Source organism: Aulostomus chinensis, chromosome 3 (assembly GCF_037954235.1).
Source record: "Aulostomus chinensis isolate RoL2024-O1b breed Wild chromosome 3, RoL_Achi_v1.0, whole genome shotgun sequence".
NCBI lineage: Eukaryota > Metazoa > Chordata > Actinopteri > Syngnathiformes > Aulostomidae > Aulostomus > Aulostomus chinensis.
The window spans coordinates 28,542,808-28,568,322 of NC_141322.1; the positions used below are offsets into that span (position 1 = coordinate 28,542,808).

A 25,515-nucleotide genomic window follows, 5' to 3' on the forward strand; every position below is an offset into this window, starting at 1 on the left:
CCCCAGACAGCCGTCACTCCAGTTTCTGTTTATATAACCTCAGACATGTTTCGGATGTGCGAGCGAGACGTGTCTGAACTGTTGCAGTGGTTTGCTTTCATTAAAAATGAAAAGAAAAGAAAAAAGAAAGAAAAGACGAAACCAGGAACGTTGGAAGGCGCCGTGCTCTCAGCAGATACTGGCAACTTTTTTACCCTCTTCATAACAACCAGGTTTCATTTGAATTCCATTTAGCTCAACTGATTATTTAACAAGTTGAAATCAGGCTGAAGCAGAAAGGTTGGCAAAGCTTTATTTGGTTTAACTTAAGGGTCATTCATCTGTGATTTAATGTCCTGCACCCAGAATTTTAAAACTGTCCGAGAGTAACGTTGCCGTGGTTTTAGACAGGACGCTTTCCTCTCATCCTGCGTTTCAAGTGTTGCAGGTTTCTACTTGTAGGGCACGCATCCATCAGTAAAGGGGCCTTTACAGCTTTCCCTGCGATGCTGCCTTCACTGCTGCTCTCCCTCCCCGTCGTGGCGTTCATTGTCGTCGCGACCTTTGCGGTCCCAGTTGAACTCCATGAACACAACTGTCAGTGTGGTAACTGATCAGAAAGACACACCACGAACAAAGGAAACCAGGAGCAGCCCCACATTTTAGCTCAAAATAAATCACCTTTAACTAAAAATAACGTGTCTCGAAACAGCCTGCATATTTTTGGCGTGAACTGAGCCTCATTCCGACCTTCTGACATCATTTCCTTCCTGTCTGAGGCCAGTTTGTCTCCTCATCATCAGAGGAAGCAATCAGCAGAGGCTGTAAACAAACTGTTTTCTGACTTTATGCCCGGATGGAAGACGGCGACATCGGATGGCCTGTTTAGTCTTTCACCACTGCACAAGTTAGGAGAAATCAATTTTTAAAAAAAAGGGGGGGGGGTCTAAGGTGCAGAAACCGTCCCACAACAGAGAAAATAAAAGAATACTGATTTTTAAGCAGAACCGGAGGACATTAAATAATTCAGTTTTATATAATGACTGCATTAGATGTGATTTATTTTTACAGTTTCTCCCTGATATCACTTTTCATAAAGTTCAGTCTGTGCAAAATAAGGCAAAACTATTTATTTTACTCTCTCATTTAGACTGAAGTTTGTTTTTTTTTTAAATGGGATAAAAGCTTGCATTGAATCAGCAACGTTACACTGTGAATGTTTAGGTAATATTTTTTAATTTAAATATGAATGGCTGACTTAACTCTAATTGATCTGCCAGTAAAACCCAAGCCTGATTTTTCCTCCCATCAGCCAGGCCTTGAAGTATCTCTACAAGGATGCTGGGTAATGTAGTGCAGTCAGTGCAAGTGTGTTAATTCGTGTGCTGTTTTTTTTTTTCTTCTTCTTTTTTGGATTGAGTTCGACAGAAATCAGGCGGAGGGGTGGATAATACTATGTCAATGATGTCACAAGGATCATCATCATCATCATCAGGTGATGAAGACTCGCCGCCGGTATCTTCATCCTTTGATGATGAGGGCAGAGATGTGCTGCGGGAGCGTGTAGACGATGAGGCAGAGGAAGAGTGTGAGGATGGCGAGGATGACGAAAGCGATGATGAACTTCTTAAACTTTTTCCAGATGAGGAAGACAAAAGTCTTCATGGGGTTGACGAACCAGGTGAAGCTGGTGGTGGGTCGGCTGGAGGAGAGACACGGGACGGGTTAGTCCTGTTTTCATTCGCTGTGTGTGTGTGTGTGTGTGTGTGTGTGTGTGTGTGTGTTACTTTGGTTTGTCCAGAGGCTCCGGCTCCTTCCGGCCCCGCCCGACAGGATTTGCCTCCGCCTGCTCTAATGTTACCAGCTGAAGCTCCGCCTCCACCTTCCCCTTTTGTTTCCAAACAAACAAACAAACAAATATTTTTGGGTTCCAGATTCTTAATGATCATAAAAGACAGAAAAACTAAGAATCTTTGGGTTTTGGATTCTTAGACGGACACCATCGGTTTGAACACGTTACTCAGGACGCTGAGGAGAGGTGACGTGCGTTTTTGTTACTGATGAAAACAACCGGTCAATATTCTCTTTCTTTTCATGATCTCATCTGGAACAAAGAGACATTTACTCTCGTACCATCAGCAGGAAAACGTTGCCGCAGCTGTCGGTGAACTGGATGTCCTCCTGCCTCATGGAGGCCCGCTTGTCTTTGGTCTTCTTCTTCTTCTTCTTGCCTTTCTTCTTGGCCTTCTCCTTCTCCTTCTCCTCCTTCTCGAAGTCCTCGGCCGTCTTCATGCGGACCAGGGGCCACCAGCCCTTCATCTTCTTGGAGCGAAATATTGAGAATCGAGGGCCGGCGCGATCCTTCGCCATCTGGACCGTACACTTACTGGACGACTTGGCCGCTCGCACCATGTCGTTGAGGCGCAGCTCGATGGAGCCTGGAAGAGGAGCGGGAGAGAGGAGGTAGACGACGTTCTGTGTGATTTGATACGTTTGAGAGTTCGCAGCGTAAATCTGGTCGGCCCGCGCGTCTCACCCAGGAAGTCGTTGGCAGCAATGCGGTCGTAGTCCCAGACCTGCAGCGTCAGAAAAGCTGGCTGTCGAAACTCTGACTCCTCCAGGGAGAAGATGGACTCCTTCTTCTTGTACACCACCTCTTTCTACAGGCCGAGATTAAACACCGCAAAGGTTACTACGCCCATCCGGGGGTCGTATAAAAGAGGCGACGTCGCCGAATTAAACCTGCATTCTTTCCAGTGTTGTTAGAGCACAGGACCTTCCATCTGACTGGATTTACCACCTCAGCACACTTCTTCCGGGCCTCAGTTGCAGGTTTCGGTAACTCTACCAATGCATCACGACATTCGTTTCCTAAAAGCATGTTCTAATGGCGTCTCTGTCTAACAGTCGAGCAAATCTTAAAATGGGGACAAAGACAGCAGACGGAGTCAAGCAAGGAAGGGAACATCTCCTTCGATGCACTTTTTTTTCCCCCAAAAAGCCTGGAAAAATCAAATCTTTTTCTAGTACTCCATAATATACTGATGGAACTCCGTGTGTGTGTGTGTGTGTGTGTACCTCAGTAGGGAGGTAGTCAAAGCGGAACACAAATCTCCAGTTGAAGTTTCCTTCTCCGGTCAAAGAGCTAAAGTGAACATCAGTCTCCTGTTTGTCGGTTTCCAAACCTTTTATCCACCTGAGGAGGAGACAAAAGAGCCTCCAATCAATTCCTTAATTTGCAGTTCTATTAAGCCACGCCTCCCTTAGTTACTTTTGCAAGACCTGTCAATCACGATCTCTCGGTGTGCCGTTAAACTGATGACACTGGCAGACTCTTTATCGTCAGAGCTCTGAAACAATGGTCCTTGATTTAGAAGGGGGGGGGGCTGTTTCTCAATTATGGACGGTGACGAATTTGTTGACAAGACAGCTGTCAGATTTTATCAGTTACGAGCCGGTTGAAAACAATGGGCCTCATTTGTGAAATGTCCTTATGCCTCCACACAAGAGTTTTTTTTTTGTTTTTTTTCCTTTAGCCCTTAATTTAGTCTTACAGACAGGAAGCAAAGCCTGATGGTTTGTTGTAACTCGAACACCCGACGTCTATATTGTGCACCTCTTTTAACTGGCAGTGACCCAGACAGGCAAAACCTGAAATAGGTACACAATGGACTTCAGGGTCAAGGAGCCGCAAAAAGCCATCTGGCTAATTACTTTCTGCCTGTAAGACTCGATCGAGGGTTAAAATAAATCTGATTGTGTGTTAATGCAAATGTTAAGAACAAGGCCCCAAGTAAATCAATTAATTTTATGTTTGGTTCATTCGCCTTTGTGAGGCTCGGACCTGACCGCTGACGAGGTCTCCGACCCTCTGGTGGAGCAGTTGCCCCCCCCCCATTGAGGAGGAACTGACTGAGCTTTGTTGGCGAACACTAAGACATTCCAAGCAGAGAAGAAATCACCGTGGTCCAGGTCTGGATCCCTGCCTCTGCCTTGCTGCATGTGATGCAAGTACTCAGCGTCCCAGGTGGGACACCAATTTGGTTCGTGGGGTCCGCCCCCCTCCAGGAGTGAGCCAGGTAATCTCTTTCATAAACCTTCAACCCTGTCAGACGTCCGTCCACGATGAGCTCAAACTCACCCTTTCACGTAGATGTCAGACGACGGGACGCCAGTGAATGGGTTGACATCATCCAGAAATACATCATCCGTGTTCCAGATGATTACGCGCAGCTCGTACCTGTTACCATGGAAACAACGCCTTTTAACACTGTCAGGACAAAGCAGCCGCCCTGAACCATCTAGTTTCACTGCACTGTACCGACTTACTTTCCGCTAACTGCAAACAGTCACTCACTGAAATCCCTTGTTTCGTAAATTTATGGCTCAGTATGAACTGCTAAGTGCCTGTTATGATGAGCTACGCGTCTACTGGACTCTACTATTGTGACCTACTGGACCGGCTGGCGGGGCTTGATGTCAACAGGAGGCGGAGCTGGGATATCATTAGGAAACATGTCCACCCACATATGAAGGTAACCCTGCAACAGAAGCACAAGCTGAGAATGCAATTCAGCCATCGAGATTTTTAGTTTTGGCTCCACTTGTTTTGCCTTTTGAAGCCTGATTGCTGGTACTGGTGTGTCCGTCCTGTGGTTGTATGTTTAGGTTACCTGAGGTAGTCCGGGTTTGTCCTGGTTCAGCAGGGACCGGATCTCCACATGCTCCGGAACCAAAGGAATGGCCCCAGGGAGGAACTCGCTCATCTCCCCCCAGCACTGCAGCACGCTCAGGGCTGCGTGCTCATCCATCTCCTCCTCCTCCTCCGGAGAACGTTGGTTCTTCTTCAGCAGATCTGATGACAACAACAACACTGCTAGAACATCTGGATGCTGGTCTTGTTGGAGGCAACTCAGCCGGAGGGAGCTACTGCATGAGAGGAGCAGCAGTACTCTGACAGAGGTAGTAGTCACGCAGCTGAGGAGGGGTAACAGTACAACATGTAGTACTGGTACATGATATTGTACTACAACCACAGAGGGACAGTTAAGTCCTGTTCACTCCTTTATTAACTTCATTTATCAAGGCAGGTTTGCTCTGAATGCATCATTTTACTGCAAGACATGCGGGTGGATGCTCCTCTTTACAGGCCTGTCCTACCTTCAGGCACTGCGTCTGGTGGGATCTTGAAGATCTTGTTGAGGACTTTAACCTGAGACGGCCTGTACTCAGGAGATGGGATTCTGTTGTGCCTGCAGAGCTCCGCCAAGATGATGGTCGGCTTCTTTGCATCACGCCAACAATTGTAACCATCACTGGAGGGACAGAGAGACAGAGACAGACAGACAGAAATATTCAGACACTGGTACTCTCCTGACATACTACTGATCCTCAGTTGTCATGATACTGGTTGTAACAGCTCCCGCAGTCTCTGAGTACTCGTGACCGATGCTGTTGTCGAGCGCGCAGGAAAGACCGTGACCACTGCATGTCCTTCTACATTTGTTGTTGTTGTTGTTTTTTTAATAAAATCCCCAGCTCTGGCTGTGAATTGCAGCTGCTTTACGTGACGTCTGCTGCACACTTTAATTTTAGAAAAATATGCTGAAGCCTTTCGTTTATACTGTCTACGTAGTGCATCAATGTCCACAGACTGCGTGTCGATTGGCCTCTTTGTTTCTACTCCGTCTTTCTGAAAGAGCAAAACACGGTAAGGATAAAGTAAATTAAGACGAAATGAAACAAAATGAAACAAAGCAACGACAGAGCACAGAACAATTCCAACTCGTCCTCATGAGCTCTGGCACCTGCTGATATCTTAAACCTGCCTGTACAAAGCACTGATTTGTTAGAAGTCTCTTAAAATGTGATGAAGAAAATGGGCGCTGTGGGTCTTATAACTACAAGAATCCATCAGTAATTCATTAGAGATTCAGATTCACCTGAGAAAACCCTAACAGGCGTTTAATTAAACGAAGTTGCCAACAGCAAACCGAAGGCAACCGCAGCCTAAATGTCTCACGTGTGACGTGTGATTGTAGTCGAGGTACTAACGTGTCATAGTGCAGCGCCAGACCACAGCAGGCTCTGTGGCGGCTGTAGAACCGGTTCTCCAGGTCGACTCTGGTCTCGCCGATTACATCATCGGATCCCACCATGTCGTGGTCCATCACCCTGATGACCAGCTCTGTCTCCAGCGGGAAAGAGACGGTGAGTTCAAACACCCTGAGAGAATAAAAAATCAGCAGTCAGATGGAGAGGAGGGGAGGAGATGGGAGGACACGGGAGGGGATGGGAGGAGACGGGAGGAGACAGGAGGAGACGGGAGGAGACAGGAGGAGACGGGAGGAGACAGGAAGATACAGGAGGAGACAGGAAGATACAGGAGGAGACGGGAGGACACAGGAAGATACAGGAGGAGACGGGAGGAGACAGGAGGACACAGGAAGATACAGGAGGAGACGGGAGGACACAGGAAGATACAGGAGGAGACGGGAGGAGACAGGAGGACACAGGAAGATACAGGAGGAGACGGGAGGAGACAGGAGGAGACAGGTCAGGTGTGGCTCCACAGACGGATACTGACTCTCCAAAGACAGGGTTCAGCTGTTTGGGGATGTATCGATCTTTGGTGTCCAAAGTGTGCTGCCCAATGCGGACCACCAAGTATGGGTCGGCTTTGCCATTTGGGTCACTGGGAGCCAGACTGGTGGCCTGGAAGACATAAACAGCAACGTTATACACAAATGCTGAAGCAGCTCACACCAAAACATGATGTAATATATAAGAAAGGGAGACTCAGTTGTTCTCCTGTTTAGCAGCCAACTCTCAAGCCGGATGTCCTTGACTGCCTTGAACGCAACAACAGTGTAAATGGGATGTCAGGCTCCTGCAGAGACCAATACCTTGACGATGTAGATTCGCACCAAGACTTTGAACGGTGAGTTTTTCGGGATTCCTCTGGTGATCTGAAACTTGACTTCTTCTTTGTCTTCTTCTTCCTCATCTGATTCAATTGGATAAACAAGGAAGGAGCCCTGAGAGAGAGAGAGAGAGAGAGAGAGAGAGAGAGAGAGAGAGAGAGAGAGAGAGAGAGAGAGAAAACAGCAAGTAGTGAATAATAATCATTTCTGAGCAGCGTAAGTAGAAGACAGCTGTTTACTACAGTACCTTGTATTTTCCCATCAGCCTTTCCTCTTCATCCTCCTCGATATCCTCACCAATCGATCTGCCTTTATACAACGGGAAGATCTGCAGCCAGTCCTGAAACTGACTAAACTCTGACTCTAGATCACCTCCATACAGCTGAACTCACACACACACACACACACACACACACACACACACACACACAGGCAGAGATGAAGACAAGGTGCAACACTCCTGCTTGTACATCCCAACAACCCGCCGTGCTGTCACTGACGCAGTTGGTGGGTTCAGTCTCTCGTTACCATTTTGATCAATCGAGTCGAGAGCTGGCGCCGAATCTCGAACCTTTTTTTTTTTCTTCGTGTTTTGACAACAACCGTCTCCCAGGATACAAACTGGTTCCTCACAAGCACCGACACTTTACTGGTCTTCAACCAATCATCCGTGACCGGGGGTGGGATTATCGTCACCAACCAAAACTTTGAGACCGCCGTGTTCACAGTCACGTCTCATCCGCACCTTCTATCGATGACATCAGACAGCCTGTCAAACACAATGACCTCACACCTTCAGCGTGGCGATCTTCCTGCGTTTGGGAGGCTCGACCTCCACCACCGCCACTTCTTCCTCCTCTTCTTCAATGTTCGCCATGGTCAGATTCCCTCCATCAGCTGCAAATAGAAATTGAAACGTTACCTGCTCGCTTGTTGACACCTTAGTCGTCGTGTGCAGGTTTTATTTAGCAAGTTTTCCATGTTAGATTTCACCACTGCTTCTTTATCGGTCTAGAAGCTGTTTTGTTTTTTTGTTTTTTTTAAGAAGCTGTTTTCTTGGTTTGGGCTCCTCTGTTCCAAAAGACCCTTAATACAACACAATACTTCCCACAGACAACCAATAAAACTGATGTTCCCTGATTGGTGTGGATAAACAACACCTCAACCCAGCCAGTGTTGCTGGACGAACCGGGGCCGTCCGTCAACGTAGTTTTATTAAAGCTGACGAAAATAGAAGGATAAACACTATAATGGCTGAAACAACAGCTCTGCTGACCTGTCTCCGCATGCTCCTCCATCTCCTCCTCCTCAGCAGCCTGCAGAAGAGTCACACGTGATTTATTTTCCCCCCCCCCATAATGCAACTGGACTGTCGTCGTGCAACATCTGTCCATCTCCACACCTCTGGAGTGGTAATACAGGCTCGCTGATATGAATTTTTCACCTCCAAGAAGGCATGAGATTAATTCCACCTGCTGTGCACCGAACAGATGAATAAACACGAACGCGCATCTTCAACTTGACGAAAGTCCGTTTTTGAAGGACAGTCAAACTAAACTTAAAACTTAAACAATCATGAAGTTATAAAAATGTAGAGTTGGAGCGTGCAGCGGACCACAACCAATCCAAGTGCTCCAGAAGACAGACTTTGCCGACCCGTCACACTTGACAGGCACATAGGGGAGGGATGAGTGGATCCAGAGTTACACGTAGCACCTCACACACTGTCTTAACTTACATGAAATTTCGCCTGCTAACGAGCCACCGCAGAAATGTTGCAAACACACGTTAAGTGCAAGCTACGCAGTGCGCAGGATTTTGCTTGCGTCAGCGCCGGCGTGTCACCTGTCTCTCCATCTCTTCCACTGAGGCGTAGTATTTGGACCACCAGTCCAGCTCCTCATTCTCCGGTAGTTCCTCCTCCAGCTCCTCCCCAATCTTCATCAGCTTCGCCAGGGGAGCCTGAACAGGTGAGTTCACTGCGGTTTCACTACTGAGCATCTGAATTTTAACCGAGGCTTTCATGCCACAGAGGAAAAACACTGAGTTGTCATCAGGAAAATTACTCGAGTCAAAATCCTGACGGTCAAAATCGATTAAAAAAAAAAGAAAGAAGTAAAGATGATAATTTCATGTCTGTTAAATCTTTGCGATCTAAACAGATACAACAGAATGAATAAAGAGGAGATCAACGTACATTAACCAGCTTGATGGGGTTGATGGGAATCTTTGACTGTTTGATTGACAGGTTGGTGAGTTTGATGTTCTTCACTGACGTCAGAGTCGCGGCCTTCAGCAGACTCGGTTTAGCTGGAAACACATGAAGCTGGAAACATGAGGAGCATCCACAGCTGGTGCGGCTGCCTGCTGTACATTTTCATCACGATCTCTGCAATGACGGCCTTGTGAGGCGTAAACCTCGAGACATTTCTAGTTTCTCCTCATCCGGTGTCGAACATGAGACGGCGACGGCGACGGCGGAAGATGTACAGAGGAATTTGGAGGCGCAGCGGGGGCAGAGAGGAGCTGCTCAAGGTGTACAAAAGGAAAAGAAGTTCTTTCTGTGCTTTAAAATAGGATGCAAGTGTCACCTTGATGCATGCCGGCGTGCAACTGCCGCTGGTTGAAAATAATCAGGAAGTGGTCTCGATGCCAGTCTCCTTCACGGCCTCATGTTCATTTTGCTCATGATGGTCACATTAGAATGAAGCTTTGTCCATCCACTAACTGCAAATTATCCCCCTTAATTTTCCAGCATGACTCTTACATCACCACTTCTTACCTTTTGGCTTAGGCTCCTCCTCTTCCTCCTCTGGCTCCTCCCCAAGCTCAGGAGGGGCATAGTCCATGAGGCTCTGGACCACATGGGTCCCAACCAGGGCCAGCCGACCGAAGGCCCGACGCTCCACCACAAAGAGCGTCAAAGGAGGGTGGAGGTAGGCCTGCTCCGGCAGCTTCTGATAGGACCAGACACAGGTAGAGGAAAACGTCAGCAGCGCCCCCTACTGTGAGAGCAGATAAACCAGGTGTTTCAGTGAGACAAAGCTAGAAGTAGAACCTGCTTCACTAAAGGCAGCAACTGACCACGTTCAGGTAGCGGACCAGCTCTTTGAAGTTGGGGTGCGTCTTGTAGCTCTCGATCTCCTCAGACTCCAGTTGTCGCCCTGCGCACTCCACCTTCACCAGGGGGCGCTCCACCTCAAACAGCTGCACGCGCTTCAGCTCTCGCAAACCCCAGAACAGCACCTGAACACGCACGAAAACACACACACAGAGCCGTCACAGATCCGACAGTCCAACATATAGCCTGCAACGGTCAGTCTGAGTGAGCGTGCGAAACCTCGATCCTGAAGGTCTTCAGAACGGGTCGGACTCCCTCCGGGATGATGTAACATCGCTGCTCCTCCAGGTAGGTCGGCTCCTGAGGGTCCACACTACTGGGGAGACACGGCTGCAGGGAGGGGGGGGGGGTGGATCATTACAGTAATGCATTTTCCCAGTTTTAATCCTGTGTCCCTGCGTTCACCCTCCCAGTGTGAATACTGCATGTGAACTATCCATCAACACATTTTCTGCCCCCTACACCGGATCAGGTCATAGTTGAACAAAAACAACAGGGTAAACCAGATTCCCTCCCCTAGCAACACACTCCAACCCCTCCTGGGGGACCCCTGGATGTTCCCAGGCCAGATGAGCTCTGTAATCCCACTAGTGACCTCTGGGGTTTCAACAAGGTCTTTCGCTTGTTGGACTTGGAGGTAATCTGACCACACTGAACACTGGCCAGACGGTGAGATGTCACCAGATATTCACATATGACTTGGTGAGAACAATATTATTATTACTGAAAAACAAAGGACAAAACTGCAGAAATAGGAAGTCTTGCGATTAATCTTGGGATTATCTTCTTCTTTACTCTCTTTATAACAAAAAATGGAGTCTAAAAAAACCACATTTAGGATGATGGAGTCACCTCTCCAAACTTAGAGTAGTCAAGCTCGATAAGCTCAAAGGCAGCCAGCAGCTCGCCAGCAGGCATCCGCCCCATGCTGATGTCAAAGAAACGGAGGCGGGGCTTTTGGTAGAGCTGCTCCACGGGTTTTAACTCCGGCTCTGCAAACGCTCGACCCAGAGGCTTCGGGCTGCCCTGGGCGCACAGAAACACACGAGACCGTTTCCTGAATGTGACGAGACTGATTCAGAATGAGGAAGCTGAGAAGAAGAAGAAGAAGAAGAAGAAGAAGAAGAAGAAGAAGAAGAAGAGCATCAGCGTTACCACGGCGTCATAGTCAAATATGTGGATGATGATGAGGGGTGGGTCTTGTTGGAGGTCCTCAAGTGTTCCTTCCAGCAGTACCCTGTCAAACAACACACACTCGCACCACGCTGGAGACAGTGTGTCTGGTGACACCTGAGCGCACACACACACACACACACACACACACACACACACACACACACAGAATATACTAAGGAATGTGTATGTTAAAGTAGAGAAAACTCTTCTTGTGGTATCCTGGAAGAATCTGTTTTGGAATTGTTAGAATTTTAAATCAAACCTGAACTGAATTCAGTCCTTTGATCGGAGGAATTTCTGAACCTACCTTTGTGACCTGACATTGCGTAGAGAAGAGGACCTTTGCAAATGGATCTGACAGGCCGTCGTCATCAGCAGCCATCAAGCCCCGCCCCTGATACAGGTGACATCGTAGCTGGAAGTACCTGCTGTCTGCAGAGAGAGGACATGGGAGATGTTAGTGTGACCCGGACAGTCGGAAGCTCCATGGAGGTCAGGATCAAATTCATCTCTGGGCTTTTAATGGAAGTACATGCTTTTCTGAGTCCATGTCAGCTGACTCACCCTGGCAGGAGAGACTGAAAGGGAGCTTCCTTCTCCCCATGGGGCCTGGCCTCCTCTGCTCTTGCTCCTCCTCATCCTCATAGACTGGCTGGAACTCCTCTGGAAGGGAGGTGATGGCTTCTTTACTGTACTTAGCCAGACCGAGCCACAAGTAGACCTCCAGCTTCGCAAAGATCTCACTGATTGGACTTCCTGGGGACTGGAAGGGAAGAGGGACAGAGAGACGACGGATGTGTTCCGCCACTGATCCTGATCTTGGAGGCAGAGCCAGGATTATCGTCAGTGGTTTTAGAGACACAAGTTTTACCTTCATGTAGAGAGTTGTGATTCGACCACAGTCCCGCCCCCTCTGCTCCTCAACCAGCGAGAACAGGATGGAGTGGGCGGGGATCCTGACGTAAGCCAATCGTTTGCTTCCACTCAGTAGCCATAGAAACACGTCCGGGATGGTGTTCTGGGGCTGTTTTATAGAGAAGGGGTCTCTTCAAACATACACACAGAACCGTTGGACATCTTTGTCGTGAACTCATCGTGGTCTCTGACCTCTTTAGCCAGCAGTCTGAGTTTCTTCAGGAGTTTCCTGACATCCATTAGCCGCTGTTTGGCGACCCGCCTGGTGATCCTCCTCCTGGCCCTCACTGCCTGTCTGGCTACTTGGACCTGGGGACAGTCGGACAAACAGATGATGAGACAAGAGAGGCAGGTAGAAAGACAGACGGGTGAGAGCAGACTCACCAAACTCTTCTTGATGAACTCCTTCCTGCGAGTGTCCAAGTTGTTGGGACGAGACTGAGACCTCCTGTCTGAGAAAAAACTGAACTGTCTGCAGAGGGATTGACGGGAGGACAGAGGGATTAAAACAAAAAGAGGGTCAAATACAAGTCCTGCTGATTCTGATCAAACTGTCAGGAGGACACTGACTTGCAGGAGGCCACCAGCTCCAGCAGGACATCCACCAGCCGCTCCTTCATCTTACTCCTCGGCCTCCTCAGGAGACGTTCCACTTCATCAAGACCAATCTCCTACAAAATGGATGGAGAGAGCAAGACGCCGCCACAGTTTAGAGGTTCAAATAAAACTGAAATAAAACTGGACACTCCAGGTGCAAAAGTACTAAAACCCTCATTCAATCTTCCATCAACATTCATGACAATGTAAACACAACAAGCCTTTTAACTTCCACATTCATACTTCTCTCTACCAGCCAGTAAAGCCTCTCACCAGCCTGTCGGCCATCTTGCTGAGCCAGTTGGCCTGATAGAGACGGAAGCTGTGGTCCTCAAATTGACTCCAGACAAACAAACATGGCTTCTGTCTCACAAACGGAGCCTGGAGAGAAATACACTGGAAGGACCTGAGAGACGGACAGAGACAGGGTCCAACAGACAGACAGTTACCCTGACGTGGTTAGAAACATTTAGCCTTGAGCATGAACTTGGGTACTTTCATGACACTTGCAGGTTATTTTGTTTTGGAGGGTTGTCTGTCTGTACGTCCCAGCTTCATTAACGCAAGGTCCCCTCATCGCCTTGAGGGAATTTCATCAAATTTGGCCCAAAAGTCCGCTGGAACTGAAGGATGAACTGAAAAAATTTTGGTGGCCAAAGGTCAGGATCACCTCACATAGATGCAGTCTATCTGGATCAGACACCTTCTGGGAGTAATTGTTGCCGGCTCTGACTTCAGTCGATATATTGAACTTTAAATAATGTTCATATGTTCAGTCTCTCCATTAACAGCCAGAGATGAGACATCTAGCAGGAGCCTAGGGGCCAGGAATCAGGGCGAGAACCGGAGAGCGAAATTAGAAATGAAGACACAAGGATTTAAAAACAATAACTAAAGTAACAAATAGCGAAAATGAACAGCGGAGGAGGCTCGTCTACCTTCCCTGGCCGACTGCCACCCTACCAACACCCGGAACAGACGGGCAGGTTACGGCTGCGGCGGTCGTTTACCTGTCGTACTCGGTGGGTTCGGGTCTCATGGCAGCAGACACAGATCGGTTCTCGGATTCAAGACTCAGCACCTCCTCTTTGTCCAGCTCGTCCTCTGACTCCAGCAGACTCTGCGCCTCCTCAGTCAGATCCTCCCTGCTTCTCCTCAGCTCCTCCCTGTTCTGACTCTTCTTGGATCTCCCAACCTTCACCGCCTTCCCAAAATTTCCTGCCAGAAACATGGAGAACTTGGAAATTCTCCATCTGAACCCCGAGCTCAATCTCAGCTGTAGGAATATAACATATCTATACAGAATACATTTGCAAGCTAACAGTTCTTATATTCCAGGACATAGACTGCACTTTTTTTCTTTTCTTTTTTGTTTTTACCAATGGAGAGTTCAAAGGCCACTGGTCTGGTTCCCACGGACGGATCCATCATGGTGACTTCAAACAGAGATGCGAACAGCAGAAACTCCTGTTTGTCTCCCAGAAAACCCTGAGCAGGAAAAACAAGAAGGAAAACTGTCAGGACCAAGAAGAACAAGGACCAAGAAGGCACTCTGTCTGCAGCTCAGACTCTAGGGGCTCCCCAAAGTCACGTCCTGGGTCCTGTTTGGTTGTTGCAGCTACACAGATCCTGTTCTGTTGTCCTGGGTCATGTTGGTTGTCTGTTGGGTTCAACGTCTGTGGCTAATTTATTATGTGCCTCTCTCTGCCTTGTCACCGCTCCACAGACGGCACCTAACAGAAAATTTGATTTAAGATTGACCGTTTTATTTTTGATTATATAGATGTTCATCTGTTTGGGGGGGGGGGGGTGTCTCTGATAATTTGAAGAAATCAAACTGATAATCAGTCCTTCTCTTTGAACTCAAACACATGTTGAAGATTCACCAGAGAAGGGAGGATGTTCAGAAATGTGTACTTTAAAATGCTAGCAGGGACAGACAGATAGGAGCAGGGAGCCCTGATGAAAAACGTTCAATCTTACTGATTCTGAAACACATCAACAATAATGTTCATGATGAGACTCTGGCTCTGGCACTGACCTCAGGAAGTGGATGGGTCTCCTCGGTCTCCACGGTAACAGCCTCTGGTACTTCAACTCCTGCCTCCCCTGATTCATCTGCCTGTCCGGTTGCAGCCTGAGGGACTGAACATAAACAACAGTTTAAAATATGCAGACAGAGAAGGTGCAAAAAAAACCAAAAACGTCAGTCTTAAGTTTCATTTCCCCCGATACCATCTGGAATATTCTTTTTAGTTTGCGTTTCTTCAGGGACTGAAACTTTTGTGACATTTCATTAATTTATGCAGATATAATACAACATGATCGCAGTACGCTGGAGGCGACATAATTAACTTTAAAACAAACCAAATATTTCACTTCTATTATAATTTATTTCTATTTGTTTCAGATATTTCCTGACAACCACTGGGAATAAAACTTGAGCGCTGGCAGAGGTTTTTGTTTGCTGATTACAAAGGAGCAACGTGACTGAACTATTGTGAGCGCTGGTGAGTCTCTAACTTCTCCTCCTCACCAGACTTGTTTTCCTTCTTCTTGCTGCTTCGCTTCTTCCTCAGTCCCAACTTTCCCAGCGCTCCTTTCACCTTCCGGACAGGAGAGAAGGTCACATATGAGCCGATGAGGTCACCACAGAGGTCAGGTCAGGGCCCGCATTATTTTATGAGATACTGCTGTTTCCGAGGTAACGACATCTTGACTCTGAAGGAGCACATCACTAGACCTAAGCTAAGACCGTTGAAAGATCCCCTCACTGGGATGTTTTTTTAGTTTATAAAGGCCAAAAAGGGAAGTAGTACCTTTCCCAGGGCGGCAGAGCCCGTATCTGTGCTGACAGATGAAGGAGAGGTGTAAACCTCCACGCTGAGAGCAAGAAGGATTCGACCGCGGTAAAAGATTCCTTCCCCCAGGCCCTCATTCAGCGCCTAGAGAGAGAGAGAAGGGAGAGACTGGATATCCCGTTTTGACTGAGGTCAGTCCTGACGCCTCTGCCGAACAGGTAGAGGCGTCACCTGTAAGGAAGTAATGCTACATGGAACTAATGCTTAACTTTTGGAGGCGATATGGATGAAACTGTCCTGAATACTGAGGACCGTTCCAGGTCATTGACAGGATATCATTGTTAGCAGAACTGAGTCAATGAGAAATGGCTGAAAGATCGTTTCGGCCTCAGGAACTCATCTTGACGGTACTCTAGATTTTGAAGATACTTCTGCATTGGTGGAGGTGGAGGTCTGTGCCCTCTTGGGTGCAATCTAACGTTGTCTGTTTATCTAATGCTGCACAAGCAACCGAGAGATGTAGAAATAGCTCAAACATTTGGAGGTGGACTGAAAAGGGCAAAAAAGAGCAGAGTTACAAGCAAAACACAAACTTTTGATATGACACGCTGCTGCGAGTAACCGCTGAACCTTCAGGTTCATGTTATTTTTATACTCTGATTCATAGTAACGTCTGGTTTACCTGGTGGACATCTCCGAGGGTGGAATTCTGAGGAGAACCGTAGAGATTTACCCAGCTTGGGCCAAAGGTGGGATTAAATCCTGCAGACAGACACATTTCCCTGTTTGTTAAATCTCAAAAATGAGTAAAAACACTTTCTCATTATCATTCCTGTCATTACCCTGTGATAAAAATGCAATTCCATCAGATGTGTCATATCAAAAGCCCACCCAGGAAAGAGCTTGGGCCTTTGGGGCAACTAAAAGGGATTTAATGAGATATAGAAGATGCGAAAATGCACTTCTAAGTCGCAGCTACTTCATTTGTGAATGAGAGGGCAAACCAAACAGAAGTGGAGCAGAAAATGCTTTTCATTCAGAAATGGTCAGTTCTGCTCATGAGGTCAAATCTTTCACCAAATTTCAGTACCAACACAGTAAAAAAATAAAAAAAAATTAAAAAATGAAAGGATGGAAGGAGGGATTTGGGGGTCTTACCGTTCCTTGTCGGGTCAGAAATCTGCTGCAGGTCCAGGAAGTGTGTTGCCAGGGCGATGTCTCCCATCTTAGCATCGTCAAGGACCTGGACTCTGATTCGCTGGGCCAGAGGAGGAAACTGTTCTATGAAGGAGATCTCCTCGTTCCAAACGGGACTGCTGGTGGCGTTGGCGACCGATGTCTCTCCCTAAAAAAACACACACACACACACAACCACTTATTGAATGTTGCCTTCCAGGGCTTCTTTCTTCTTTGTTTGGAGAACTTCCCAATAACGCGGTGAGAAACGGAGGCAGTGGGCTCAGTAATGTGGAGGACATGAATGAAACCCCTCTTGTTGGTCCCTCGTTGCCGAGAGTAGAGACAAAAACAGAGTGCTGGCTGGCACAAAGCCACATAAGTGTCGCGTAATAATTCATTTAAACCCCGATATCTCCACTTTTCATTCTTAAACTGAATAATGATTGAATCAGTTTGCACTTTTGTCACTAAATTGGTAGAAGAACTGAAACCACCTCCTAAACTATGAAAATTCCTGAATGAACGTTCTTCTGTGAAAGTTCCTGCAGGACATGTCTGGACAGCGATGCACACTGCTACCCCCTGGAGGGGCAGCATTTAAAATAACACAATATAACAAACTATGCACCTGTTGACCAGCGAAGGTCACCTGAACATAGGGGTCAATGAAGACCAGTCTGTCAGTGACCTTTGACATCTTTGCCATCAGCCCTTCGTCCATGGTGGGCAGACCCTCGGCCTTGTAGACCCGGACCCGAAACCGAGCCCACGGACGCTCAGAAGGCATACCGCGAGGAAGCATCAGGTTCCTGCAAGAACGCATGACATGAAAATAACACTGCATTGCTTATAAAATACAAAAATAAACATTTATTTCTACAGTATTTCTTCTGTGTTGACACTCAAGATCATGATCATAATATGACGGACTTCTCAATGTCCTCATTGGCTCCTGAGGAACTCGGCGACAGACTGGGCATGCTCAGAGCGTCCCCCTTCATCAGCACACTGAGACTGGCCTTGACGTAACCCTTGATCCCTGACCTGGTGTCGGCTGGGTCGGTGAGAGGAGCCCACTTCTGGTAGAAGCGGTGGTCTGGAGATGCGGAAGGGGTCAGAGGTCACTGAAGGCCGCAGCGATTTGATCACAGCACTACGGAGTTTGGAGCCCTGATACCTGGTTGGCTGAACACTGTTGAGATGTCGATCTTAAACGTTCCAATATGGGTCATCAGGAAGGCCAGAGTCCGCCGGTGGAACACCTGAGAGAGGATGACGTTATAGTCTGGGCACGCCCAGGTCTCTATCACCATGGCAACAGCAGGAGAAGAGAAATTAGAAAGCAGTTCTGACCTTTATCTCGATGACTTTATCAAAGAGGATCTCGGGGGTCTCCTGAAACTCAAACTGGAAGTTCTGAAAGAGGAGAGGATGTTTCCGTACGGTAATACTACGTGGTACTATCTTGTACTGGCCTGTGTTGTGCTGCGCTCGCTCCTCCCTGCGTACCTCGTTGTAGAACGGACAGTTGGTGGATTTCTGTGTCGCCGTGTGTCGTTTCTGATCTCCCACTCTGATGAAAATGGCAGGACTGATGTTCACGCCAACCAGCTTCTGAGCCTCCAGGATGTTTACGTTCACCTGCAGACACACACACACACACACTTATGTCACCTTTGGGGTATTAACATAAACCTATTGTCATATCTCACCTTTACTTCCACATGGAGCAAAAAAATCTGCATTTTCCAATCGAGAACATAGTTTTTGTCTTTCAATCCCAGGAGAAGTTGGTGCCAAATTTGAAGGAATTCCCTCAAGCGGTTACTTAAAGAAACCTGACCAAATTTGTAGGCAGAGTCAAAGATGTGTTCTTTTTCCTCTGTATTTACACATTATCACTGATTTGCTGTCCTGGTCACGACTCCTGTTATTTTCCTACAATGGTCGATAAATCTGAGCCTCTGGTTTGATACTCTCACACCTCCCATCTGGCTGAACCTCTGGACGTGTGTCAGTAACGCCTGACCTCCAGTCGGAAGCTCCTTCGTTACTGTTAGGACAAAGACACTTTTCCTCACTTCAACCACTCAGCAGGATAAAAGACGTCAACACTTGTGATCAGACAACGTTTCTGTTCGCTCCATCTTTCTCACAGGGGATTGTTGCGCATCGACACGTCCACCGTATCTGTTCAGGGCAGACACGACGAATTCAGAATTAAAATGACCAAAGGAAGTCTCCCTCTTAACTCTGAAACACCATTTGTAGAAGTTCCGCGTACGTTCTTTCATTTCTTACTGCATTAAAAATGGCTGCCACAGTGTAACACTGTAAGTAAGGGGAGACTTGATTATCAGCAAAGGCTGGGGGTGTGGCTTCTTTCCTACTCGTCTATTGGCTTCTTCGTGGGACCTTCAGTTTCTCCTGTGACGATAAAAATCTAATGAAGACGCATGAAAAGGTAAACGCTACCGAGGCGGTAAACTGACCCGTGACCATTAACATACAGAAGTTCAGTATCCTTCTTCTCTGGAGGTGAATAAGCTCACCTGGAAGCTGTGGGCTTTAGGTGTTGCTGCGGCAACATGTCTGGATAGTGGCCTGCAACGACTACACACACACACACACACACACACACACATTATAAACAGCAGATGTGTTACATCGCATCCAGATGAGTTGACAAACCGACAGCTCCATCGCCAGACCTCAGCAGAGGAGTGAAGATGATGTTGGAAGCATCCATGTCCATCAGGTCGTCCTCATAATCGTCCTCGTCGTCGTCATCCTCGCCGCCGGTCGGGACCAGGCTGCGGCCCAGATTCCGAGCCTCTCTCTCCAGCTGGCGGGGACCAGTGACAGACAGCTGACTGACAGGAGAGGGAGAGACAGACAGAGACAGAGAGACAGGCAATGTCGTCACATGACCTACATCAACTAGTCTTGTATGGACGAGAGGTTTAACCCTGAGTTAAAGCTCCAGAAAAAGTTAATATTTTAATGTTGAGCTCAGAAGATTTAATCCCAAAGAAAGAAGAACCTGCAGCTCCAACTATTTGGTCCAGAGATTCTCATCACTGATTACCGGCACTAGAACCAGAATGCTTGTTCTCACTCGGAAGAGGGTTCTGCTCAGGCTCACCTCTCAGGGTCATCAAATCCTTCGTTCCTGAAGACCAGAGCTGATCTGACCACACAAGAGGGTAAAAACCAGCAAGTGAGAGCTCACAATGCTTTATTTGCTCAAGAAATTGTTCATTTTTACAGTTTAGAGGGAACAGATTTTTCAAAATGATTCCAGTCAACTGTGGCAGTCGGGGTCTTACTCATCCTGGTCTTCAACTTTTAGGAAGTCCTGGCCCTCCCAGTTTCCTGCCACCCCCTCCACCGGGTGATACCGAACATCCAACTCGATATAGATCTGCAGAGACATCGCAAAAGGCCAGTGTGTGAGTGTGTGTGTGTGTGTGTGTGTGTGTGTGTGTGTGTGTGTGTGTGTGTGTGTGTGTGTGTATACACCCTTACATCAGTCAGGCTATAGTTGTCATCAGTGAGCGGTTCCCGTAGCAGCAACCTCCCCGCCGTGACAACATGTTGGAGACTGACAATCAGTTTACCCAGAAGTCTACGAGAGTGCGCGCACACGCACACACACACACACACACACACACACACACACACACACACACACACACACACACACACACACACACAGAGTCAGTCCTGGTGGCGTTACTGTTTATGTGACTGTGTGTGCATATCTGGTAGTGTGTGTGTGTGTGTGTGTGTGTGTGTGTGTGTGTGTGTGTGTGTGTGTGTGTGTGTGTGTGTGTGTGTGTGTGTGTGTGTGTGTGTGTGTGTGTGTGTGTGTGAGAGAGAGAGAGAGAGAGAGTTACCTGTTGGAGAAGACTTTACTGCAGTTGTAAACACTGATAGACAAAGCTTCATCTTGAATCATTTTACCATAGTGAGGCCAACGGAAATGCTGCATGCACACACACACACACACACACACGCGCACACACACACGCGCACACACACACACGGACACACACACAAACTTCATTACTATTCAGAATCTATGATGAAAACATTTGTTTCAACATTTCAGTCACTGCACACACATTTCTTTTTGTTTCGGTGAAATCTTTCTTTGTTCTGTGAATGCCTTTCCTCTCATTTCTTTAACGTTGTCTGAGCAATATTCAATTTTCTCTGCACAGTGACAATGTTTTTTGGGGGGGGGGGGGCGTTAACAAAAAAGTATCACAGCGCTGAGACCACACAGAGTCGCTAACGACCTTTCTAAGGCCGGTAATGAAGGCACGCGCTCAGGCGTTGTGCTCCTCCTTGTAGTGTTGTGTTGGACTTGATTGATCACAGCTTCCTGTTAGACAGACGGCGCCGCCGGGGAAGAACATTGAGCTCAGCTTTAAATCATCTGGTGAAATGGGAGGTTCTGTGCCACTGTGAGGAACTGACCCAATGTTGAGCATATACATGTGCGCTCATTAAATCCATAACGCCAGCAGGTTCACTTCATGTGACGTAAACATGTTCACATCAAGGAACTTCCTCCAACCGAACTCAACCGAAGGCCTGAAAATGGATCCCAGAACATTCCGAAAATAGATCCTGCCACACGCTGTGCAACCCAAACAATCAAAAAGAAAAAAACAAAGAAAAGGCAGAAGCCTTTGTCCACAGCGAAGCCTATTCTCTTAAGCATACACATGTAAAGGAGGTTTAGCGTCTTGTGTTTGTGGACATTTCAGAGGTTTGGATGGAAATACCACCAGCGTGAACGTGAGGCTAACCGCTAACACCCGCGAGCCAAACCGAAACTGCAGGAACAGCAAGGAGTGCACGTTTCTGTCTTTGCATTTTACATCCATCTTCATGTAGCAGGGCTACACACACACACACACACCCCTCGTCACACCTGAAGAGCAAACACCAGCCTGATTCAGTAATAGAACAAACGCTGCATCAGACAGACGTCACTGTAATCGCGTTGTCCGACTCGTTAGCCGTGTTTATGTCGTGAAATATCTGGTATTGGTGATGACAAAGAAGAAGTGGGAGGAGTTTTTTTGTTTTTTTTAGCGAGCTTGATAATACCAACACGTCACTGATAGCGGTCTTGTTCTTTAAACATTCAGGCTGACAGCCGTTATTGATGACATCCCAGTTTTGCTCAACATTAAATAGATAATTTATGGGCTTTTTAGGAAAAAAAAATGTGTTTTAGAACTAAAGAAGAAATGTCCCTTTTTCAAATTCACATTTGCCAGCAAGGTGTAAGTGAATATCATCTGAAATACTGATCAGGATAACAGCTACACTTGTAAATCTGGGATGACTTGCACTCAGGAGTCCCCTCCACTTCTGCCTGCGGTGATCATTGACTGTCATCACCGTGACGACGCTAACACGCTGCCATGTTTGCCGGTGACGTTGCTTGCTCCTCATCTTAGTTTAGGTTGTCAACGTTTACTAATACACTAAAAGTGCAGCTGAGACTGACGGGTGTGACATCATGTTTGCTGATAAGTGGATTTGTCCATTAGAAGCATGTCCACGGATGCCCAAGTACACAGACGTGATGGGACCACGAAGTAACAGTAACACTGGTGTGTGTGTGTGTGTTTGTGTGTGTGTGTGTGTGTGTTTTTTGAAGGAGAGGCTGTAACCCTGTGTGTACTGTAGGAGTGGTACCATTTCTTATCAGCTCCATTAAAATAGTTTCAATCTGAAGCAGAAAAACAACTGCGGCTACCTGCTGTAACACACACACACACACACACACACACACACACACATTATCCTAGCAGCTGCTTCCATAATGATCCATCTGGTCACCTGAGAGCTGCGCGTCTGTGTAACAGCCGTGGATGTCGTAACCTCTTCTACATGGACCCGTCAGGCCCCGGGCCAGGATTTCAATTTTCGATTCAGAAACCACATCACCATCATCACAATACGCTCGGCCCCTCCCCCATATATACGATGACATCACTCCTTGTGGTCTTAATGTGACCAAAGTGAAATCAGATCAGAATCAGACGGACTGACCTCGTTGAAGATGGCTATGTTCTCACACTGCAGGACTCTGGTTTTGTGGGTGAAACCTAGGGGACAGACAGACAGGTGGGTTACCATAACAACGGGCACAACTTGTTTAAGGAGTCAACTGACCGACGAGACAAACTAAGTTCTGGTTCGGCAAACAACAAACTTTGAAACATTGAAGGGGGCTTTGATGGCAGGCTCCCTGGTGTCCTCAGGTAAAACCCCAGGAATGATTTAAACCCTCAGTTTTGCCTTACGGACAAAATACAAAGCCTGACTGCTCCCAGAACCACAACATTTTTTTTACACAAACTTTAATCTCACAAGACATTGGAACAAATTTTTTGCGATCCATAAACCAAGCCAAGAGTTTTAATGTAGATTCAGACAACAAATAGAGAGACGAAAGCAAGTTTCTCTCCTCAGATAAACACAGGGCCTCTAGAGCGGCTGGAGGAAATGTCCTTAGATACGGAACAAACCTCCACTGGGACGTGGGGATGACCTGAAAGCATGTTGGTGGTCAAAGGTCAAGATTAGGCCCGTCTCAGTGAGTCTCTGTCACATGATTAGCTAATTAAACATTTGCTTAAATAAGCAGTCAACAAACGTATTTGTTATGTTTGTGTGCTGCAGAGTTAAAGTGGAATAGAACCAACCTCTGAAGCAGAGTTCAACCTTTCTGTCTGATCGTCCCGGCAGGTTGGAGATCCTCCTCAGGTTCACAGTTATGGACATGATGATCCTGATCTCGGTGTCTCCCCCGTGTGTGTGTGCGCGTGTCTATATCATGTTTCTCTGAAGACGTCTCTTCAGTCCACCCGTCCTCTCACCTCAGCACAAGGAAACAAACCGCTGCGTTTTCTGTCCAACACAGGGAGAGGAGGTACCAAAGTGTGTGCGTGTGTGCGCACGCGCGCTCGTATAACTGTACATGAGGACTTGTGTGTATGCAGTGTGTGTCTGTTAGGGCAGGTCCTGCCTTCTGTTTGAGAAAGCAAAGAGAGCTGCTGAACAAGTTTCCTCCTTAGACTACAGGCACGGAGTTGAGCTTCCTCCGCTTGTGAAGACATTTTATCAACTGACATCCATTTTCTGATGACTCAACATCAAGTCCCGCCCTTCAATGGCTGCTCTCTCTCGGACACACACACTCACTAAGTAACACCAACTCCCATTCATAAAAAAAATTTCAAAGCTTCACAACAGGGCTGATTATTAAAACCTCCCAGGCAGCAGGCTCAGTTGTGGCGCTGGCGAGTGCTGTGAGGGCCAGACGTGAACCAGCATGGGCCCAAGGAGGTGGACCAGTGCTCACAGTCACCCCGAGTCAACACTGTCAGCCAAGGATCAATAGGTAACTGGTCTGGGAACAGTTATAGGGCACATTTGGGCTTCCTAGGCTGCATTAACTTGTCATCTTGCAACAACACGACGCTGACGAATCACCGCCTTTGAAGTTAAAGGTGAAGTGCGTAAGATTTAGGATGGGTTATTGGCAAAGAACTGAGAACGATATGAATGTTTTCATTAGAGAAAAAAAACAACAGATATTAAGAATTTGTTGCGTTTTCATTCACTTAGAATGAACCAGTTAGTGGGCTGTGGGCTACAGGAGTCCACAACAGACGAAAGCACCTTAATTAGGCGGCACCGCATTCGTAGCAAAGTACTTTTTTCATTCGTCTGTTTCCTCGCAGCAAGTCCTCGGTTCCAAATCCATCAGTTGGTAACACCAGGGACCAGCTAATTACATGACGCCATGGAAACCACAGTGACAAACATCCCTCCTGACATTTAGAGGACACACGGAGGATGAAGATGAGGCACGAAGCCATGAGGGGGAGAAAAGTGGGTCAGACAACAAAGACTGATGGAGAAAACTACTAATAACGGGTCCTTATATTCAGGCATGATTAGCTGATCACACACACACACACACACACACACACACACACACACACACACACAAAGAAACAGAAACTAACTTTTTTTTTTTTAAAGCAGCAACAGCTCTTTATTGTTGGTTGTAAGGCAACAGTCATGCCGACATTTTTATGTTGGTTCATTGTAAAAGTGGGTATTGGAACTGGTGGTCACACGGTGCTGTAGACCAACCAGTTTAACATGTATTTGCAAAGAGCAGCAGCATAGGCTCATCTTGTATCAGTGACACCGTAGAGCAAAGCACTGTGGGAAATGTAGTCCAGCAAAAAAAAAAAAAAAAGAGAAGACTTGCCAAAAAGAGCGTTTTCCTGCTTTTCTTGTTTTGAAACAGCTTAAGTGATTACAGCATTTAGAAATTTGCCCCCCCCCCCCCCCAAAAAAACAACAACAAAAAAAGACAACAGCTATCCCACACCTGATGACATCGCAGCCCCGTGTGACCCTGGAGCCATGGTTACAGAGAATGCCTCGAGTTCAGGACGAGCTAAGAAGCTCTCACAGAAAAATAACCTGAAGAATCTGCTGGTTTGGCGCCATCAAACGTGAGATGAAACAGAACAGATAAAGCTTCTTAGCTTTTCCTGGAGCCGCCCAGGGCTGCGTCTTCATAAGCAGGCGGACACTTCCAGCGTTCATCAGTTGTCCATTCAGACGAAATACTGAACCGCTGACTACATATTGCATCTACTTTTTTAAAGGTAAATTTAAGAGCCTAAAACGCTTTCGCGTCTCGTTAAAATGTTTAAGGTCTCAGGACACGGAGACTTGTAAACCAGACACAAGCAAGCTGCTGCAGCAAAGA

At 47.1% G+C, this 25,515-nt stretch overlaps 1 protein-coding gene across 1 annotated transcript; it reads right to left on the minus strand.

Moving 5' to 3' along the window:
* Positions 1 to 27: 27 nt before the first annotated feature.
* fer1l4 (fer-1 like family member 4) lies at positions 28 to 23,589 on the minus strand. The gene is made up of 49 exons (XM_086200139.1): positions 23,426 to 23,589; positions 22,770 to 22,825; positions 20,591 to 20,679; positions 20,220 to 20,319; positions 20,021 to 20,115; positions 19,837 to 19,881; positions 19,403 to 19,564; positions 19,244 to 19,304; positions 18,201 to 18,332; positions 18,045 to 18,107; positions 17,869 to 17,953; positions 17,622 to 17,787; positions 17,320 to 17,500; positions 16,671 to 16,857; positions 16,195 to 16,274; positions 15,531 to 15,656; positions 15,248 to 15,317; positions 14,753 to 14,856; positions 14,091 to 14,199; positions 13,722 to 13,929; positions 12,985 to 13,117; positions 12,685 to 12,785; positions 12,499 to 12,586; positions 12,307 to 12,423; positions 12,071 to 12,223; positions 11,764 to 11,962; positions 11,507 to 11,631; positions 11,179 to 11,313; positions 10,876 to 11,049; positions 10,243 to 10,353; positions 9,987 to 10,148; positions 9,685 to 9,859; positions 9,100 to 9,212; positions 8,748 to 8,864; positions 8,179 to 8,218; positions 7,696 to 7,799; positions 7,150 to 7,284; positions 6,885 to 7,016; positions 6,566 to 6,693; positions 6,034 to 6,204; positions 5,140 to 5,294; positions 4,653 to 4,834; positions 4,435 to 4,520; positions 4,121 to 4,219; positions 3,058 to 3,175; positions 2,516 to 2,639; positions 2,113 to 2,417; positions 1,767 to 1,867; positions 28 to 1,681 (listed from the first exon to the last, which is right to left on the minus strand). The coding sequence occupies exons 1-49, from the start codon at positions 23,502 to 23,504 to the stop codon at positions 1,501 to 1,503; spliced, it is 6,162 nt and encodes a 2,053-aa protein (XP_086056265.1). The 5' UTR covers positions 23,505 to 23,589; the 3' UTR covers positions 28 to 1,500.
* Positions 23,590 to 25,515: the final 1,926 nt, after the last annotated feature.

Excerpts from the sequence above, each read along its gene's own strand:
- fer1l4 (XM_086200139.1), bottom strand. The coding sequence starts at position 23,504 with ATGTCCATAACTGTGAACCTGAGGAGGATCTCCAACCTGCCGGGACGA. Across the intron at positions 12,786-12,984 it reads GCAAGATGGCCGACAGGCTG|GAGATTGGTCTTGATGAAGT; the intron begins GTGAGAGGCTTT and ends TCCATTTTGTAG. Across the intron at positions 7,800-8,178 it reads GGAGGAGCATGCGGAGACAG|CTGATGGAGGGAATCTGACC; the intron begins GTCAGCAGAGCT and ends TTCTATTTGCAG.